Below are 20,085 nucleotides of genomic sequence, written 5' to 3'. Positions count from 1 at the left end.
TCAGTGCAATATGAACAACGAGCCTGTAGCCCTTGAATTTTTTTTATTTTTTAATTTTTTTTTTTTGCACTACACTCCTTTCCCTCCAAAGAAAAAAAAAACTTAAAGTGCTCCTAGTGCTTTGGAATTTAAGCAAGAACAGGGGCCACTAGCGTCACTTACTGTCTTTGGTGACTTACGGGAGAAGAAAGAAGGGCAACGCACCCGCTCCGGGTCCTTCGTGAGCTTTGCCGTAAGTCAAGCAGCCACTGAGATGGAGCTCCCTGCTTCTGCAGCCCAGCCGAGGGAAGCAACGTCCCTCACGCCACGCGCGGTGGAGCAGCCGGGAGAGCCGGGGTGCAGCCCTCTGCTTCAAGTGCAGAGGGAGGCGCTGAACGCTGGTGAGCCTTCTCTAAAAAGCAGCAGGAGTTGCTCCTTTTTTTTTTTTTGGGCCAGAGTGAAGCAAGGGAGGAGAGGGAGAGGCTCACAAGGCAGCGCAGGAGAGCACACAGGGTGTTCTCGCTGTGACAAGTGACATCCAGCTCAGCGCAGGCGAGGCAGGTGACGGGGTGACACCGGTGAGCACACAGGGGCTGCCCCAGCGCCTGGGGGTTCCCTCACGCACAGCTGCGGACACCGAGGTGGCCTCAGGGTCCCCTCCCTGCACCAGACCCCAGCCCTGTGTCCCACAGCATGGCACCACGGGGCGTGCTGGTAGATCCTTCACCCCAGCTGGGTCCTCCAGTGTCAGACTGGGGTTTGAGCAGCAGGAACAGCTCGAGGCGGGCTAAAAGCAGTTCCAGTTCAGGTTGGCACTAGCTGTGACAGCGGAGCAGCGCCTCCATCCACGCCTGTACCCAAAGCTGCTTTGCTCATCCCCACATCAGGCCCAGGGATGAGCCAGGAATAACATCCAGCCTCAGCCCCAAGAGCTCAGCGGAGCCATCGGCCGGGTCAAACTCGGCTCTTTTGGTTGAAGAGAGACAGAAAAGCTCCCAGACTGACCCAACGTGTGCACCACTACGCCCTGCTGACACAGCTACTGCGGCAGCGGGAGGACTCCAGGCCCACAGCCCTGCCCCACAGCAGAGGAGGGCGAGGAGCCCAGGGCCCAGACCTCCCCAGTGCTGGCAACCACCCTCCACAACCAGACACCTCCAGCACCTCAGTGGGACCCCCCCAGTTCACATTCACTACAGCTTAGAGCTCCCAGTGATCTGCTGAACGCTGTTTAATACTGAGGGGCGAAGGGGAGCCCCGCCACGGGTGAGGAAGAGGAGGGAGCAGGACTGCGCTCACCACCCACCGGTTCAAGCAGCCCTCGTTTTCCACGCGCTTTGGGCCACGCAGGTTCCCGCACGCGCGCTCTTGCCGAGCCAGCTCCAGCTCTAAGCTCTCCCCGAAGGCAGCAGCCTACAAAATCTTGTCCCCCCGACTCCACAGCGGCTGCCGTCCAAGCCAGCCCTCTTCCTTTTGCCATAAGCTAGTGGGTTGGTTACGACAGAGCGATCTTAATGCCAAGTAGGAGCACTTGATCTCACCCTCAACAGGCCTCCGCTAGGATACGCCTTGAGCTCAGCTTTGAGCCCGCAGTTCTAGGTAGGACAGTTCAAGCAACCAGGCGAAACGAGGAGCGGCAGTCAGAGCAAGACCACACTCAGCCCAGAGGCCCGAGCGCCGCCGGGCGCGAACGCGGCACAGGACGCTTCAACATTCACCGCAGGAGGCCCTGCCCGTAACGCGCTGGCTTAACGGAGCTTCGCGCTCCCAAGTGAGTCAGGATGCAGAGTACTTCACGGAACACGTCTTTGCAGGAAGACAGTGCCTCTCCCAGCTATGGATGTGCAATTAAAAGAGTAACTAGAACAGTCTCAGACCAAGCACAGCCTGAGCAAGATTCGTTCCTTCCAAGTGTGCAGATAAAAGTGCAAATATGCATTTGATGTTTCTTTTTCTAGTGAGGAAGCTCTGGTGCATTTAGCTGCCAACATCTTGAAGACCAGACCAAGGAAAAAAAAAAGCTTCCAGAGAGTTCAGCTTCACTTTGCTACATGGTACCTTAAAGTCACAGTTCTCTTGCTTACTGCCTGCAGCCGTCGGCTCAGTCCCGCTTACGGCTGCGGCAGGTAGTGGAATGTTTGTGTCGATGAGTTAGATGCTTCGGGGAAGAAGGAAAGAGAAAAAAAAAAAACAGGTTACAATCCTATACATGAATGCCACTTCTGGGAAGAAAGGGAGCTCACAGCCTCTTCAGTTCTGCGGTGCGGGGCGGGAGCTGTGGTGATTATTCATCTCCGAGCCGCCTGCGGCAAAGAGCAAAGGGGCACTGTCCGCAGCTGTTGCGCCGAGATGGGGACCCACCGCGTAGCTGTCGTTCCCAGTCAGGGACCCGTAGCAGCCAGAGCACTGAGGGGTGGCCAAGCTGGGAGGAGAGACACAAAAAGCAGACACAGGCTCAGAGATGAGTAATTTGGCTACAGCTAATCTCCACTGCTAGGAAAGACTTCCGCTCCCAGCACGGATCACGGCTATGGCAGGCAGGCACAGCATCTCCAAGGAACCTGGCCTTGACAAAACCAGTACAAGAAAAGCACCAGGCCCAGCAACGCTGGTCAAGAAGAACCAGAACCTCTGAACCCCTCACTAAACCCCTGGGCAGGGTCAGGGCTGTGCCTCCCCTTACAGTTTCGCAGGGGACACCAGACCATCCTCCCCCACACCAAGTGTTCCTGCAGAGCTTTGTCCCAGCTGGCTCCCAGGGACCACATCCCTCCCTGCACTTCACCACCTCTCACTTTCCAGTGGAGAAACTCCTCTGGAGGTCATTTAAGAGCCCTCTGCCCCCACAGCTGAGGCAGGATCCTGGCCAGGTCAGGCCTCCTGTCTGTACCCACTGCATATTTCTACCTGTGAGCACCTGGTCACTTCTGTCTAATAAAAACAGCTCCTTGTAAGCTGCAGAAGGGAATTTTTTTTTTTTAAGAGCAGAAGCCAAGAGCTCTGTTGTTTCCACACAGGGCAGCAGAACAGCAGCCGTGCTTGCTCTTGCCCAACAACGCTTACCCTCCTTCTCTGGCCCCAAGCCGCGACAAGTCGTCATCGCTGTCGTAGCGCCTCGGATTGTCAAAAAAGTAGGCTCTGGAGCTGTAACTGTGACTATTGACCATCCCCGCTGGAGTCTGGCAAAGAGAAAGGAGTTAGGCCAGAAGTGAGATATTTAACAGGCTTCCTGAAGGCCTGCCCCCACCCCGCAGGCACCTTGGGGCTCCTCAAGCTACAGCAGCTTGCTCAGACCTACCAAGTTCTGACTCAGTCTCTGAGCCCGGAAGAACAGCACCACGAAAGTCGTTGGCACCAGCTCCCAGAGGAAGAGGACCACTCCAAACACCACGTACTCTTCGCTGCTCACTTCCACGTGCATCTGTGGACAAAAATTAGAGGTCTCTGAATAATTCTAGCCATCAGCAGAACGACACGGCTCCCAGAGCTGGACACAGCACACAGCTTGGAACTGGGAACGTAGAAGTCCCTAAACCAGACTAGTGACCCTTACCTGACTGCTGCTACCATTTTTAGTGAGATAGTTCTCCTCAGCGTGCGACCAGAGTATTGTTAGCTCCCTCCCCACACCACCAACTCCTTGTCCACGGCCACACCTTGCCTGCGGGACCACTGCTTTTCTGCTCTAGTTGACTTCTTCCTCCTCTCCCCCCAAAAATGGGCTGGCAAGATAAAATTGCACAGCACAACAGGGAATCCCTCCTGAAGAAGCAGCCAGACAGAGGAAAATTCAGGCTTGCTCTGGTGAAGAGAGCAAGCAGGGCTTCTGAAGACAGAAATCCGGTTCATCTGGGGATCCAGAGAAACAGACACCCCCACACAGACCCCTTTTCCCGACACGCGCCCTCACAGGAGGGCAGAGGAACCGCCTCTCCCTTGACCAGCTCTGGATTGGGGGTGACAGCCACTCACCTTGTCGGAAAGGTTGTCCCAGCCGTAGTTAAAAGGACCAGGAACACTGTCTGGAGATATGGCCACAGCTACCAGGTTATAGCAAGCCCTTGAGGAATACAGGAGAGCGACTACAGATCCCACGAGAATAGCCTGGCAGACAGACGTTCCCTGCAACGGGGAGAAAAACAGCTTGAATACAGACCTTCCTACCAAGCTGGGATGAAGCTGTGCAAGCAAGGGTGACCTAGAACATTTGCACATTGTTGCTAACATTTGTCTAGAAAAAAAAAACCCTAAATATTGGAGGTGGGCAACTCGGAAGAGGCAGAAAGGACCCACCACCTGAACCCCAGTGCTGCTGTGGGACAAATCAGGCTTCACTGTACAAAGCAGCGTGCTAAAGGGTGGCTAGATGTTGTGGGATCTCTGCCTCCCGCTAGCTGTCCTGTGCTGAAGAGCTTTCTCCACGATGTTTCAGACACAGTGCAGTCAGAGGGGTTGCTGCATGAGGCACCTGAAGGTCACGGTACCTACCTTTCCTGGAGAGCTAGCCACGGGAGAAGAAGATACTTGAAGATCTGCAAGCATCTCAATTTCTTTGCTAAGTAAATGGCTTCACGTGTGTAATAGCTACCAGTAGGTACCCAGTCAGTGAGTGGGCAGACAAACATCTCAGCAGCTGACTCGCCTTTGTCTTTAAGCAGACAATTTGCTCAGGGAGCACATCTCACTGACCTGCTCCACACCCAAGCTATGGGTATGCCAGCTCTCTTGTCCTAGCTTCACAGCGCTTGCTCAAGACTGTGCTTTGGAAGAGTCCGTTAGCAGCACTTTGATGCTGACAAGTCCCCGTGACACCAAAGCTCAAGAACACAGCCTGCTCTAGAGCTCCTGGGTACCCAGGAGAGCTCAGGAAGAGGCAGAAAGGCTAGTGAAGCAAGTTTCCAGCCGACAAGGACCACAGTACAGGATCTGGCAGCAGTTCAGTGGCACAGCCTCCTTTCTCAAGTGTCAAACAGCTCAAACCTTCCCACCTTCAGCGGTGGAGGCAGCCCCTCCAGCCTCGCTGCACTGTTTCCAGTCAGCAGGTTCACAGCTGGAGTTCAGGAGGCAGGACAGCCTTTGCAGGCATTTGTGTAACACTTCTGCTCATCCCCACCCTATTTTTGCAGCTCCTCCACAACACAAAGACAGAGGATGCCTCCAAGGCAGGGAAGGGAGACAGCATTTGAAGGCAAGAGACCTTCACCAGACACTCAGGTGAGTGTTCAACCTGAGAGCAGGCTTCTCCAGCACGTTGTAGGAGAGCAAGGCCCCACAGGCAGCCTCAGGCTCGCAAGGAGAGGAAGCTGTGTCCATAAACCAGCGCCGGGTGAACTTGATAGGTTAATCAGTGTCCAGGGCCAGTCAGAGCTGGAAACCCAGCCCGTGCAAGCAGGGATGTGAGCAGGTTCTCAGCTCAGCCACACACCCTGGATGCTGGGCAGCCACCGATGCTCTCCTCTGCTTAAGAGACAAAGTTCTCCTACAGAAAGCCTCAGCTTCAACCTTGACAGCACAGCTCTGGCCGCCTTCTCGGCTTTCCTCTCTAGAAGAGGGGGCAGTAGGCTGCAGGCACTTGAGTGGCCATGCAGATGGCCTGCTAAAAAGCAAGGAGATGCCTCCAGCCAACGCAAGGCAGTTGTCTGGATCCAGAATGTCTTTGCAGCAGTGTCTGCTGCAAGGTGGCTTGTCACCGTCTTCATCTGCTTCCTGAGGGGGGATGGAGCCATCCAACAGCCTGCAGGAGCTCCACACTCCGGGCAGCGTCTCACCTGAGCCAGGCATGAGAGTGCTTTAAGCCCATGAGTGAGGGCACATTGGAAATCAGGTCTCTGCAGGAGACCAGAGCCCCACCTTCTGACACCTGGAAGCAGCGATTCAGAGCACGTGGGGTGAGGAGCTGTGCTACTGGGAAAAGACAGTAGTTCAGAAGTACCAGAGCCAGGCAGCTGGCTTCCCCGAGCCTGGCTCTGCTCAGGTGCTCAAGTTTTTCCTACAAATGTTTCCAGGCTCATCAAGAGACTGCTGTCTGCCCCTCTCAACGGGCCAGGTCCCCACAGTGGAAGGAGTATTTGGTGAGAGTAGCTGAGGTGCCACCAGGCCAGCATTGCTCTAAGCACACACAGATCCAGTTGAGGATTCAGCTAGCGATTGCGCAGTTCCAGTGTAGCTGACAATGCGTTTGCCTACCTTAGACTCGAGGTAGACGTTCGCTGAAGACATCTTTCCCAGTTTGCACATGCAGCAAGCCAGCGAGATGGCACAGAGGATGAAGAGGCTGTCGTTGACAAGGGCACGGGCCAGGACTGTCCACCTCAGCTGGTTCTCCGGAACCTCGCCATGGATTAACATTGCACAAGTTAAGTTCACAACTAAGAAGAGGAGGCTGGTAAATATGGAGCCCAGATACAACAGGACCCTGGAGAGATAGTAGGAGAAAAAAAAATTGAGTTCAAGTCAGACATTTCTGGGGTCATTCTCCACCACCCTCCTGTCTCATTAGGCAAGAGGACCTCCCAGCACACCCAGTGCTTTTCTTGCTGTGAAGATCAGCCATTCCAGCAAGTTTCAGTGCTTGTATTGAGAGCCCCAGCCTGCAGAGTATTTGTTTGAGCTGCTCTCGTAATGCATGAGCAGTGTAAGTAGTCATGAGTTACAAGACTCATCTTCTGACAGTCAGGTTCTTATCTTGCAGATTTTAAGTGTTGCTCGAGCTCTGCATCAACTTCAGTCAATAAGCTATGAGTCATCACAACCACTGCAACTTCTTTATTGGAAGCCACTGGAGCTTGCATTTTCCACCATGGGTTTCCCTGGAAATGGCTAGGAAGCACCTGGGCTGCACAAACACAGGTCCCACCTACTGCTCAGCCCTTATCCTGCAGATCTTTTCTGGGGTGGGACAGCTTAGAATGACCTCAAGAGCTCTTCTGGTTTGCTAGCAGCACCAGTACTGGGATGCTGATGACAGGGACGGAGGCATGCACCTTGTGCTTTAGGTTCCTTGGCACCCTTGGAGCTCCCAGTCCTGCTCCCAGTCACACTGGCCCTCTGTTAGAGCACAGCCAGGAGTGGCGTCAGCTCTGCTCACTCGTTGGGGTCTGAAGCTCCCGCAGCACAAGTTCACCTCTAAGCTAGCTTTGAAGGTACTGTTAGGAAAGTATCACTTACTTGTACTTGTTGAATTCAGCTGCACATTTCACTTTGAATATGACCTAGAGGAAAGATGTGCACAGTGTTACTTAACGTGACCGACAGTTCTCCTTTGAGCTTCGTAAAGATACACACAACAGCGGAGCCAACGTCCAGTTGCACATCCTGGAGGACTCTAGATGATCTGTCAGCACCAAGTCTCGCACTGGACCCACTTACAAAAAAAGACCAGTATTATTTTTGTGAGAAGGACTTAACACCACACCTAAGGACTTCAAGAAAAGCAGGGAGTTCAGCACTCAGGAGTCACTAAGATCATTCAGAAACACATCTGTTTTGCCCAGTGTTCTACGCCGCATGTTTTAGGACCTCAATCACGCTCGATTTCCCTGTCACCACTTCAGCTGCTGTGCTTTAGCAAGACAAATAGCTGACCTAAAATAGCCCTCTGGTATTGGATTATGGACCCACAGGCTGTAACAAGCATTTGGAGCTCACAGCTCCTCCACCCTGAAGACATTTGTGGGCCAAATACACCTGAGAAGTAGCTCCGAGATGGTAGGAAGTCCCAGCCTCCCAAGCTGCATGACATCAGTGATTTACTGACGGTTTCACTCTTCAGAGCAACACACACCCTGTCCAAGAGCGGATCTGGGTTCTGCCAATCTCCTCACCACACATGAAGCCATGCCTGCACCCCTAGCCATTGGGGTTGGGAAGGTTGGAGGAGAACCATCAGCTCACGCTCAGGCAACCCTACAGCGCTTTTTTTTTTTTCCAGTATAGCAGACAAGCTTCCACATCCCTTTGGGCTGGAGGGTGGCTCGCGCTGAAGCACACAGGGGCAGGACTTCCAGCCTAAGGAAACAGGGACAGGTCAGGAAGGTGCAGACACACTCCCAAGTCACAGCTCAGACGCGAGCACAGCGGTCCTGCTGCAAGAGGACAGGTGCTCACGCGCGGTCAGGACAAGCGGCAGGAAAGCAGCACGCTGGTAGAGGAACTGGGTTTTGTCCTGTGAAAAAACGCAGATCCTGGTACAGACAGGAAGGATCCCAGAGCTGAGGTCACATTCAGTCTCAGACAAAGCTCACGTCCTGACTAGAGACTTCAAAGGAGCTTGGGAAGAGGTAGACAGCAAGCCAGCCAGATCCAGCAGACTCGTGGTCAGCACAAGGCCACTGTGGGATCACTGCACAGGTGTGGAGGTTCAGGTTCACCGCTTCTGCAAGGAGCCCTCCCTGTCAGCTGCCAGGCTGTGGCTGCAGTGAGGGGTCAACTCATCTCTTAGAAGACACCCTTAGTCAGCTCTGCTTTTCTGACGGGCTTTCTTGGCTCCTGCCTTCCAGTCAGCACTGAGGTAGCAATGGCACTCAAGCTTCAGAAATCAGGCTCCTGCCAACAGGATTTCCAGAGACACTTCAGGATTTGAGGGTTGTCTGGTCCATTACGGTAGCCTCAAGCATTTGAAAGCCCTCCCACAGGAGATCAAACAGCTTCAGCAAGCCTGTTCTGAGAGCTGGTTTCACTGTCTGGCTCCTCTCCTCCAGTCTGAGGGAGGATGAACTCAAGAAGATCTTACAAGTGGGGAACAAGACACCGTGGAGGTATCCCTCGCAGCAGAGCAAACGACAGTCCCTGGCTTGTACCCCAGCTGCTCACCGTGGGCGAGAACAGCCCCTCAGCTGAGCAGGGAAATGCCACTGGCTAACAGAAAGACGATGCTGGCTTCCACAGCTGCAGTAGCCCCACACAAAACAGTCTCCCAAGACTCTCCCCTACGGCCTCGAGCCCTGGGGCCTAAGGGACACAAAGCTATCTTGGGGTTAAGAGTGCAACAGCAACTCGAGAGTAACTTCAGGAGAAGGACAGGCACTCAGTTTACCGTGGTTTTCGTTACTAAGAGATGATAACTCATCTGAAGGTTGCTTTTTCTTCGTAGGGACTGGTCAGTAAGCGACACCAGTAGCATTCACAGCGTACCTTTAAGTTCTTATCCTCAAGACAATCTTGCAAGCCTTTCAGCACTGGGCTAGCTTTCAGTTGTCTTTCTGGAGCCACAAATCCTTTGAGCACTTCACATCAGCCACAGACTCGGGAAGAAGGCAAGGCCAAGAAGAGCAAAGTCCCCCGTGATGCTGGAGACTTTTGTTTTTGTGATGAGAGTGGATATATTTCACAAAAATGAATGCCTTGCTTATATCACTGAGCCTGGGAAGTGAAGCTGCTAAGGGCATGTTGTCAGGGCATTGTTTGAGAAACACATCTGCCCTCAGAATGCGTCACAGCTGCCAAGAGAAGATGACAAGTGACAGACCGCATCCCACGGCTGGCTCCAAGGACCACTTTCAGCACCTATCCAAGCCAGGACCTTAGCCCTAACATTGAGCCTCAGCTAGCACTTCAGCTTGGTTTTGATACAGCCATTCACAACAGATCCGAGATATCCAGGAGAGCCAGAAGCTTGGCACTGTCTGAGGGAATCAAAATCTCTTTTGCTCCGTAGAGAAATCACGAGTTGGGCTCTCCAGATGCAACCATGTCCTGCCTTGACGTGAACACAGTCCTCACTCAGCTGCAAGAGCATCCACAGACAGATTCCCTCTGTCACCACGGTCACTCAGCAGCGAGTATCGGAGCAGAGCACAGACTATTTTGGGACTACACCCCCCCATAACAAGTGCTGAAGCCCCCACCTGCCCCTCTGAGGAAACACTGGGACGATCTGTGAGGAGGATCTCTCACCATCCCCACTAACACTGACACCCTGTGCCATCACAAACCCAGGGTGCAATGTGCGTGTACCCTGATTTCCTGGAATAGCTGGTCGCTGGCATGGCCACCTGTTCATTTGGGAACCACCAGCTACTGGATGGAGCAGTTTGGAGTTCAAGTGACCCTTTGCCAGCTGTCCCCCTGAGGCAGAGGGCACATGTAGGTGCCTGCTAGAGAAGGAAGGTGGAAAAGTGAAAGAATTGATGGAGGCTGTTCCAGTTTTCCCACAGAAGAAGGCAGGAAGATGCAGGAGAGCAAGGACAAACAGCTCCCAGGCTGGATGCTCTTTCCATGCATGTCTGCTGCAGTGCAATTAGAGCAGCAAAGGATGAAAGAGGCTGATGTCATCTAATCAGATGCAGCACTTAAAGAAACCCAGACAGGTTAAGGGTTACGGCCACACCAGTCTGGCAGAGCCTCACCACTCCAGCAGAAGGCCTTGCTCGTTGTTGCACGGAGTTGCTGACTCCCAAGTGAGGCAAGGATGCCAAGTGCTGGAGAAGGTCTTTGAAAGGGTCAACGTGGAGGTTGTTGTGGCTACATTTCCATCTGCTGTGCTCCTGACCACGACCTGGGGGAAAGCAGCAATTGGGAAAGGTAGCATTACTCAAGATGTCTAGCTGGCAGCAGAGGAGCAGTTCCAAAAGCAAGGCAGGGAAGCAGCTGGGTCGGATATCTGAGCCACGGTTCTGCCAGTCTGAGGCAAGACTAGGAATGGATCTGAGGCGTTTTGACCCGATATACTGCGGACTCCAGATTTCCTGGAAAAGGAGCTCATGTGTTACAAGCTGAAGCAGAGAGGAAGAGATGCTCCCAAACAAAAGGCACTATGCCTTTTCGTGTTCCAGGTGGAAACAAGGCAGTGAAAAGAGAAGCTGTCACCACCAAATAAGCAGCCCACACGCATTTTGCCAGGCCTCCACGTCTCCTCAGGAACCCCAAGGGACAGGAGGTGATAGGAAGAAGATAACCTCTCCCCACAGAAAGGAGGAATACCAGGTAGTTTCATGAGTTTGAGTTTCAGCCCCAGAACAGCCTGGAGTGCAAAATAATGCTACCTGTTCATGAGTATTTGTTATTTCCTGGACCTCTTCGCCCCACCCAGCACCACTTCATCCTCAGCTTGCACCCAGCCTGAGGAGCTCCACAAATCAAGCAAGATGAGCTCAAACAATGTAGTACAAGCCACATTTTCCTCCACTGCTCAGATGCCACTTCTCCAGCACCTCCACAAAGGAAGCACTGTGTACAACGACAATCAGCCAGGCCTTCAGCACAGCAGCAGCCCCTGCTCTTATCAGAGGACGTGTCAGACCAGGGTGACACCCTCAGAGCAGCAGAAGCCCGGTGCTCTCTTACAGGTTGCTACCAACTGGCCCTTGAAAACTGGGAACAGACTGGCCCTCTGCAGCAAGTTCAGCTTGAAGTCACGCTAGTAAACATAGCAGTCATCTCCAGATCTCAACCCACTTCAGCTCAACTGCTGTGGTTCCACCACAGCTTCTCTCCTTCTCCCAGGTAGCGACAATTCTTGTTTAATATGCCCTGAGCCCCCTTACTACAACTCCTGTGCTTTAAGAGAAGCACAGAATACAGCCAAGCCAGGCACCTCTCAGTTAGCTACGAGCACGACACCCTTCTGTCACGAGAAGGGTGGGCTGGTTTTCAACCCGATATCCAAGCAGAGGACAAATATCACTACTGGGCATCACTTCTTGCATTAAAATGGAAGCCAGAAAAGCGCCAAAGGCTTTCAGTCCATCCAGCTGCACTCTCCCCAAACCTCTGGAGCTGCAGGCTTCACCACCTTCCACCACTGCGAGATCACCTACAAACACCACGAACTGCTGGACACCCATTCTGCTTGCGACAGCCAAGCATCAGACCCTCTCTGTAACTAAGCATGCACACCCATTTTAATATTTTATCCTTCCCCACTCTAGATTCTGAGCTCTTATTTCCTCAGACAGGATTTCCCTTGGCTCTAGGTCTTCAAGGAGAAAGAAACAGGGTATATTCAGCCAGAGTCCACTGAAAAAAAAGCAGATATCACGGGAGGAAGGGAAGCCTGAGAACCTATTTTAATTTACTTCGCCGTTCTTTAAAGGAGCCTTTTAACAAGGAGGATGTTAAGTCTGGTGACTTAAAGAAAAACAGAAATCCAGCCACTTTGTGGTAGCAGAATACAGGATCCCTTGCTCAGTTTGCCTTTCCAGGAACACAAAAATACCTATGGTTGGAGCAATTGGTAGGTCAGGCTCCCTTTAACAGACAAGATGGATTATGCACACTGCAAATCATTTATTTTGCTGCCACTCCATCGGCAGCATATCTGACACCAACAGCTTGGAAAACAGGCAGTTTACCCCAGCTTCCAGGTGTTTGTGGCGGAGGGGGAAGAACCAGAATAGCTGAACAACCCAATTGCTCCAAGTCTCACGTTATCACGTGAACGTTGGTGTCCTCGGGAAAATGAAATCATAACTCCCATCGGTGACACATCGGAGCGATGGAGCGATTTCACTGTGCGTTAGCGATTCCTTTGTGAGGCTGGCGAACAGCTGAGAGCTGCAGAGCAAAGAATCTGAACAACAACAACAAAGCTGGAAGGAAAGTACTGCCTATTTACGAAACAAGTCACCAAACTGGAAGGCAGGCGAGCAAAGGGCTGCTCAGGAGAAACTGGAGCAGAAACAAAATATTCAGGGGAGGAAGGGGAGGGGACAGCCAAGGCTTTAAAAGATAAAGACTAGTGAAAGGACTAGAGAAAGGAGGATAAAAATCACAAAACAAGTGATGGGAAACCCAGAAAAGGAGGAATACAGCTCAGCAACAACAACAAACAGCTCCGCGCTGTCCGGGTCGCGATCATTGTGCTAGGAAGGGGCCCACCTCTCCAGCCCCAGGCTGTTGTCTGGGGAGGCAGAGGGATCTCAGGGTTGGTTGTTTTTTTGTCTGACAACAAGCTGCAGAACACGAAGCCCGGTTCGCAGCGGAGCGGAGAGATGGAGAGAAGGAGGGAGCGCAGCAACAATAGCAGAAGAGGCTCTGGCTGGTGACGTAATGGTTGGCATCACTCCAGGCCAGAGCAGCCCCTGCTGCTGCCACTTTCTGGTCCCCTTCGGAGAAGGGGCAATCAATTAAAAAGATGCAAAACAGTCGTGTGTGTGTGTCCCCCCCCCAAAGAGACCCCTGCCTCCCGTGGCACTGCCACCCCTCAGAGGGTCGCAAAGGGGAAAGCCCCACCCGGGAGCAGGGCACATCTCTGCGCTCCCCAACCCCAAATTCAGGGCACAGGCCCGCCTTTCCCCCCCCTCCACACCACCCCATGGGGGGCTGCACCCAAGGCAGACCCCTGCACCCCATTGCAGGGATTCAGGGCACACTTTTTGCTCACACCACCCCCCCTCCATCCCACCCCACCCCCCCAAGCCTGGATTTAGGGCATAATCCCCATGCCTCCCCCCCAAGCCTGGGATAATCCCTGCATCTCCCCATCCTGCCCCAAAGCCTCTATGGAGGGCAGACCTCTCAGCACCCTGAGGGTCTGGGCACACACACCCCCCCAAAAAACTCCCCCATAAGCCTGGCTTCAGGGTGCACCTCCAAGTTTTGGAGGGGGGGGGGGGGAGTGAAAAGGAGCCTTCAGCCCCACCGTCCCGCAGGGTAGGGGCCTGATGCGTCCCTCATAAATAATAATAATTAAAAAAAAAAATAAAAACAACTTACCTCGGCGAAATAGAGGTTGAGGAGGCAGAGGCTGGAGAAGAGCAGGCAGCCGGGCAGGCAGTAGAGGAGCCAGTGGGCGAAGGGCTGCTGGAGGCGGAGGGCCTGCAGGGAGTTTTGCAGGTAGAAGGAGAAGAGGGTGGTCCTGAGGGCTGCCCAGAGCAGGCAGAGGAAGAGGCAGAGCGTGTGGTAGCTCAGCCGCCGTTGCCGGTAGTAGAGGAGCAGCCAGAGCTGCAGGTAGGCGAAGAGGAAGAGGGCGGCGTAGAGAGCGGTGTGGAGCACGGTCAGCCCCAGCTCCACCGCGTAGGGCACGGCGGCGGCCCCCTCGGCCAGGGCCGCCCCCTCGGCGAGGGCCGTCGGCGGGCTCATGGGGTAAACGGCGAGGCAACGGCCCGCCAACGGTCGCCGCGCCCGCCCCTTCCCCTCAGCCCCGGCTGGACACCCCCATGCAACAAAGGGGATTTCTCCCCCCCCGCCCCTCACCCCTCTCTCGCCCGCCCTCCTGGCTGCGCCGCGCTCCCGCCCGCCGCCAAACAACTCTCTGCCGGGGACAATCAGCTGAGCTCGATGATTTGAGGCGCTCGCTCCTGCCAGCGCGCGCTCCCCATTGGCTCCCCGCCGGCCCGCCCCCACCTCGCCCATCCGCCTCCCCGACTGGTCCTCGCCGCTTGTCACTCACCGCCGCCCCCGCTGGGCTCCCCTTTGCTTCTTAGGTTGCCGCCGCCGCCCGCCTCTCCTCTCTTTCCCGCCCCGCCTCCCTCGTGGGGAGGAGCGGAGGCACCGCGTTCCCGCCCCTGCCGCTTGCGGGGCCCGGCCGCGGGGTGCGCGTCGGCATTTGGGGTGGGGGTGCCAGCGGCTCCGGGGGACCCCACAGCAAGCTGGGACAGCCTGGGGGGCGGTGGGGTCCCCGCAACAAAACGGACAGCGAGCCCCCGCCGTGCGGGGCCGGGTCCCGCAGCGCTGCAGCCCCGGGAGCGGGCGCGGAGTGGCTGCGGGGAGCGGGGAACGTTTCGGGGAGGATCTGGGCACCCACGGGAAGCCTGCGTGGGTGTGCGGGACGAAGCTTTTTGGCATCCCGGATTCTCCAAGCTACCGGACGGCTGGGGCCGGGGGGGAGGCCTCGGGTGCCGGCACGCGGGGACGAGGACAGCGGCCCGGGACACGCAGGTGGGTGACAGCCCTGAGCCGCCCCGCAGGCGGCTGGGCCGTGGTCCGCCAGCACAGCGCCAGCTGCTTCCCGGGCATTTTGGGTTTGGAGGGGCTGGTTCGGCAGGGATGGACTAGACGGGGGGCCGCGGGGCAGGAGGAGTGGGTGACACTGCGCGGGCCCGGCTGGGCGATTGGGTGCTGGGAAGTGGGGCCTGGAAGTGAAAAGGAAAGGGAAACTCTCCAGGAAGTGACAGGAGATGGGACGGCGTGGGAGCATGGCTGCAAAAAACCCAGGGGCAGCAGGCCGGGATGCGCTTTGGTGTCAGTGGCTTCCCACCTCCGCACCGTGAGATCCCTGGAAACATCCCAGGCCAGGTTGGATGAGGCTCTGAGCAACCTGATCCGGTTGGAGATGTCCCTGCTCCTTGCAGGGGGGTTGGACTGGGTGGCCTTGAAAGGTCCCTTCCAACCCAAACCATTCCATGATTCTGTGCTGCTCCCACAGCCATCCCTATCGGCGCCCTTGTCCCCGGATTGCCGGCCCGTATCTCGCTGAAAACCAGACGCATCCAATTCAGGGAGGTCGGAGGCTGGAGGAGAGGAGCTCCGTTATCATCCCGCACGCCGTGCCAGATGTGCCTCCAGTCTCGTGAGCCGCCCCGGCATGGATTTATGCCGCGGGCTGATTATGCAGCGATCTGCAGCATCCTTAAAACGCAGTGGGTTGGAAAATGCGCCTGCCTGTGTGCAAAAGGCCTGGCTTGAACCAGCAGGAAGGCTCTGTTTTCTGACTGGGAAGCGAGAACTCTGAGAAGCACAACTCTGCTGCGGGTCCCGGCATTGCAGCCTGACTGGGAGGCTTGTCAGGGCGTCCAGTGCAGGTGGAAACATCTTCCCTTGGGTCACAGCCACAGTGGCACACAACAGGAGGGTACAACTGTAGGGGCCTCCGAATTGCAGGTTGCAACCCCTGCCTCCTCCGCAGGCTGCTGGGGAGAAGGGACAGGCGGGAAGAACCAACAGGTATCTTGGTCCCATGTGGAGAACAATCTCAGCGCTGTCCCTGCTTCAAACGCTGGGGAACTGCAACTTTTTAACATTAATAAAGTCAGCCAGGTCAAAGAACTTGCCTTTGGAAAACTGGGAAGCTGGCTGATGAGCTCCCTGTTCCAGAGAAACGGAGTAGTGATAATTAACTTGACTTGTCTGCTGATTAGGAGAAGGCTGGTGCTGGCCATTTTTTTAAAGGTGAGCAAGGAGGAGGAGGAGCGTGTAGTGAAAAATACGCAAAATAATGCAATATCTGGTAAGGAAGTGTGATTATTGCAGCACAGCCATAGGATTCCATAAAACTAACAGACAACTTCACTCAGGGAAAAAAAAAAGACCTAATTATTGCTTGACATAAGCAATATTTCAACAGTTGTCAGCAGTAAATGTCAACAACAGGCATGTGACTTGGGGCTGCGTGATCTTTTGATGAATTAAAAACTCGCAGGACAAACCTCACCCCCGCCTTCCTCTCCAGGCAGAGAAGTGGCCACAGGGTGACACTTTCACGTAGTGGCTTGTCACCGGAAAGTCAGCGTCATCCAGATACGCTTTAGTGCAATCTCAAGGATGCTTTCTTAGGCCCTGAAGAACTAATTTATCATCTTTTCAGGAGAAAAAAAAAGAAATTTGCAGACGATACAGCGGTTGGAACGGCTTCTGTCTCCGAACAAGCTGGCTGCGAGCAGGTTGGATGGATGCGTTTGGGAAGGGTCTGCTGGTTGGGCAGTGACGTGTGGCTGGAGGGATTCACGTGGATCTGCAAAGCAGGAGGCTGGAACAGAGAGCTTTCCAGGGAATTTTTCTGGATCCCCTAAAGGAAACCTATGTGCAGGAAGACCCGTCAGCGTTATGCTGTCCCTTGCATTTTTCAGCAGCAGGCATCCAGCCGTGCCAGGAAGAGTGCTTCAGCCTGTTCAGCTTGCTGTAGTTAAAGGATTGAGACAACCCTGTGTAGATTTGGGGGCTGTTTTGTGTCCTCTTTGCCAGCAAATTTGGGAGGGCAGCGCACTGGTTAACTGCTGCCAAAAGGGCATGAAAGGCAGGCGAGCACGCTGCCAAAAAACTGTACCAGCTGGGTGCAGAGTGAACGTCCCGCTGCAACAAAAGGCCTGATCTGTGTCAGTCTTCACAGGAGAGGCTGAAGTGAGTCCATTTAGGAGCATCCTAAATGCTCCTGGAGTAGAAGCATCTACCTAGGGAGTTAAAACTAGCCAACAAGAGTTTGTGCCGGGTGTTTCTGGTGTATTTGGTTTCACTTTAGGTCATCTGCAGTGGCCTTAACCACCTTGCCTGGCTCCGTCTTGGAGGCAGGACCTTGAAAACATGATCCAGGTCTCGCATACCATCTATGCCGTGCCAGGCTGCCCCATGGTCCATGGGTTTAAGGGTTTTCCAGCGGTGACGCAGAGCTGGTTCACACCTCCCTGGTATTTTCACACATCCCTGTTAATCCTACGAGCAGCTGCGGTACAGGGTTCTGGCTGTTTCCAGCCCCATGGTGTTAATTTTCCGTTGGTGGAAAAGAGTTGACAGAGGAAATAACCTAAAAGCTGAATATTTGAGTCTTGAATTGGGCACAGAGGGAAGCTGCTGGGCAGGACATGAGAGGATATGAGTAGGGAAGGGATGAGCACACATTTTTGTGAGCACGGAGAGGAGCGGAGTCGAGGGTGGTGGGACAGGGTGAGGGGGCGTGGTGGGGCAGATGGGACTGACTTCGGGAGACCTGCAAGGAGGGAGCAGCAGTCACACAGGGATGGGGAGGGGGCAGAAAGTGGATGTTGAAAAAACTCCAAGAGGCAGAGGAGGCATGACGAGAGATCAGGGCTGGGTAGAGACCGGAGCTGTGTTTGAAACTGCTGGCACCCTCCTCCAGGTATAATGCCGTGAAATCTTTGAGTCACTGGAGGCTGCACCTCTTGCATCCTTGACAGTAAGCTGTCCCATTTGACCTGGGCTCGTTCCCACATGCCAGGATTGAGTTTATTTTTCCATCTTGCTGTAGCCAAGTTTGTCATTTAATAAACATCGTCCCCCTCCGCCCCAGTCTCTGTCCCCCCAGAGGAACAGAGACGAGGGCAAAGGACCAGAAATGCCTAGCACTTCCCCATACTGGCAAGGAGAGAACTGGAGATTTTCAGATGAAAAGAAAAAAATTAATCCCTTTCTCAGCTCTGTCTTTGTTCCTTTGTGCCATTCGGGCCCGACTCAAACACCACAGCTACGTGAGAGGGAGCCTGTGAAGGCTGATCCTGCCTGTCACTAACTCCCCGCTCTTGGAGCAAGGCAGAGGGGCTTTGCCTGCTTGTTTTTGGGCGTTTGAGCTTGGGCGCGTCACAGAGCAGCGATAGTGAGCTGACAGGGTGTTGAAGGGTATGACAGTCCACGGACACAGGGACGTTTGTTAACGAAAACAGCTGCAGCTCACGATGTGAAGCAAACAGCTTTTACATGGCTTCAATTCCAGCTTTGTCTCTTTGTTGACCAGGGACCAGCCACACTCCAGTACACTCAGCAGCAAAAGGCTGCGGAGGAACCTGGCATTAAACAGGTGAATGGAGTGAGAAGAAGGTGTTTTCTCATCCTGTAGTGGTTGTCCACGTGAAGCTCTCCTGAGCCTCTTAATCTGCGTAAGAAGAGTTAAACAGCCGTGGCAGGGCAGCCTGGGCAGGGCTGCTGGTGAACCCTGGCAGCATGTTGCATGCTTGGTCTTTGCTCCGTTCTCTGAAGCATCTCACAAATTTCCTTGGCTTCTCTCCTCACCAGCTCCGCGTGGAGACCTGGCGTGGAAGGGAGACTGCCAGGACTGCCCTGCAGCCTGGCGCGGGTCACGGGTTTTGCTCCCATGCCACCAGTGTCAGGATGACATGGGGCTGGGACCGAGCAAGGTGTGACAAGCCCGAGGACTTTGCACAAACCGCTAATAGAGAAGAAGAACAACCCTAAACTGAAAGCACTGAGGGCCCGTGCACTTGCAGATACTGCTCAAGGAAAGGGAATCGCCTTTACTGTCATCTTTACGGTTTTCTGAATCACCTGCTATTCTAATGACTAATTAATTTCATCCTTGAGATGTTTGTGTCCCATTTGAAAATTACAGTCGTGCTGCACCTACTTAAATAGAAGACACTCATATATATGTTTGTGTGTGTGTATATATTTAATATATATATGTTTTTGGTTTTTTTTTCCCAGTTGTGACTCTCCCGTGCCTGTAGCTGATAGTAGCCATGCCAGCCCAAAAGGACAGATGGGTTTCTTCCTTCTCTTTCCTGCTCTTCTATACTTCCTCCATCCCAACATGGGGAGGTGCGAGGGTGCTGCAGGAGCTGAGCCCCCAGCAGTATTTCGGTAGCCTGCAAGCCGGCAGAGCATCCCTGGCTTATTTCAGCCGTAACGGTATGTGTTTAACAGTACGCGTTTACATCAGCCTGGGTTTTCAGCAAAGGTTTGTGTGAGGGTGTGTGTGTGAAAGTGGAACAATGAAGAGGCAATTCTTGAGATTTTTAAACTCAGAGTAATTTTGAAGAGCTGGTCGAGCTCAGCTGGCAAATCTCTGTTTGCACAGCTCCAAGTGCTCCAAGCAGAGACCTCTTGGGGTGGGATCTTTCCTGACTGTATCCCCAGGCACACGCCTTCAAACCTCTTTGTTAATCTTCTGGATGATTTTCTGGAGGTACCATGGAAGAGAAACCCAGCCTCCTAAGGAGCTGTCCTCTCAAAGGGGCTGGGTTTCTCTTCTGTGGTACCTCCCAGTGAAAGGGGGATCCCTTGCATGCAGGGTAACTAAGGGCTGTCAGGAATTAGAAGGAGATCCTTGGCCTTGCCTTTCTTGTTCTGCTCCTTCGTGACCCCCAGGTGTGGTTTCCCAGAGACATCGGTGTGGGCTGAGACACCAACACAGCTCCCACGTCAACACTGAGAGGCTGGGTGCCTTTGAAAGGAAGGAGGGGAGACTGCAGGCATTCACATTGTCACCTGTAATTAGTTTTGTTTCAGCAGATACTTTGCTGTTTGAATAAGAGCAAGACCACACTGTGTCAAGCACTGTCTCGGTGGGTGGCAGGAGGATGATCTTGACTCTGAGGACTTGCAGCCCAGCACAGCAGCACCCGTCCGACAAAACCAGTCCCAATCCCTCTGTCTCCCCCAGCCACATCCCTGCAGGCACCTCTGCCGGCAACATGCCACAGCTCCCCGTTTGCCCTGCTCTCGTCTGCTCAGATGTCCCAGGGATGTGTGCGTGGGGACCTT

At 54.1% G+C, this 20,085-nt stretch overlaps 2 protein-coding genes across 4 annotated transcripts in view; one reads left to right on the top strand and one right to left on the bottom strand.

Annotated features, from left to right (window-relative positions):
• Positions 1 to 1,192: 1,192 nt before the first annotated feature.
• On the bottom strand, positions 1,193 to 14,007 carry GPR137C (G protein-coupled receptor 137C). 2 transcript variants are annotated; one of them, XM_086749866.1, is made up of 7 exons: positions 13,633 to 14,007; positions 7,147 to 7,190; positions 6,166 to 6,394; positions 3,952 to 4,101; positions 3,278 to 3,400; positions 3,043 to 3,158; positions 1,193 to 2,401 (listed from the first exon to the last, which is right to left on the bottom strand). In XM_086749866.1, the coding sequence occupies exons 1-7, from the start codon at positions 13,996 to 13,998 to the stop codon at positions 2,230 to 2,232; spliced, it is 1,200 nt and encodes a 399-aa protein (XP_086605992.1). In that variant the 5' UTR covers positions 13,999 to 14,007; the 3' UTR covers positions 1,193 to 2,229. The 2 variants fall into 2 exon arrangements, with proteins under 2 accessions (XP_086605992.1, XP_086605994.1); XM_086749868.1 differs by having other exon boundaries at positions 1,193 to 2,096.
• Positions 14,008 to 14,491: 484 nt separating this feature from the next.
• Positions 14,492 to 20,085, top strand: part of TXNDC16 (thioredoxin domain containing 16) — a 38,622-nt gene continuing 33,028 nt past the window's right edge. For both annotated transcript variants that reach the window (XM_086749595.1, XM_086749594.1), the window contains exons 1-2: positions 14,492 to 14,796; positions 19,027 to 19,230. In XM_086749595.1, coding sequence (XP_086605721.1) covers positions 19,062 to 19,230 — 169 coding nt within the window. In that variant the 5' untranslated portion in view covers positions 14,492 to 14,796; positions 19,027 to 19,061. The remainder of the gene's footprint in view (positions 14,797 to 19,026; positions 19,231 to 20,085) is intronic.

Source organism: Chlamydotis macqueenii, chromosome 5 (assembly GCF_036417535.1).
Source record: "Chlamydotis macqueenii isolate bChlMac1 chromosome 5, bChlMac1.mat, whole genome shotgun sequence".
Taxonomy (NCBI): Eukaryota; Metazoa; Chordata; class Aves; order Otidiformes; family Otididae; genus Chlamydotis; species Chlamydotis macqueenii.
Note: the sequence above shows the minus strand (reverse complement) of the source record. Positions and strands in the feature narration are given on the sequence as shown.

What these genes read in the sequence shown, in the direction of transcription:
- GPR137C (XM_086749866.1), bottom strand. Translation starts at nt 13,998, where the DNA reads ATGAGCCCGCCGACGGCCCTCGCCGAGGGGGCGGCCCTGGCCGAGGGG. An exon ending in TCAACCTCTATTTCGCCGAG is followed by an intron (nt 7,191 to 13,632) that starts GTAAGTTGTTTT and finishes TCTTTCCTCTAG; the next exon opens with GTCATATTCAAAGTGAAATG. An exon ending in GCTGAATTCAACAAGTACAA is followed by an intron (nt 6,395 to 7,146) that starts GTAAGTGATACT and finishes CTATCTCTCCAG; the next exon opens with GGTCCTGTTGTATCTGGGCT.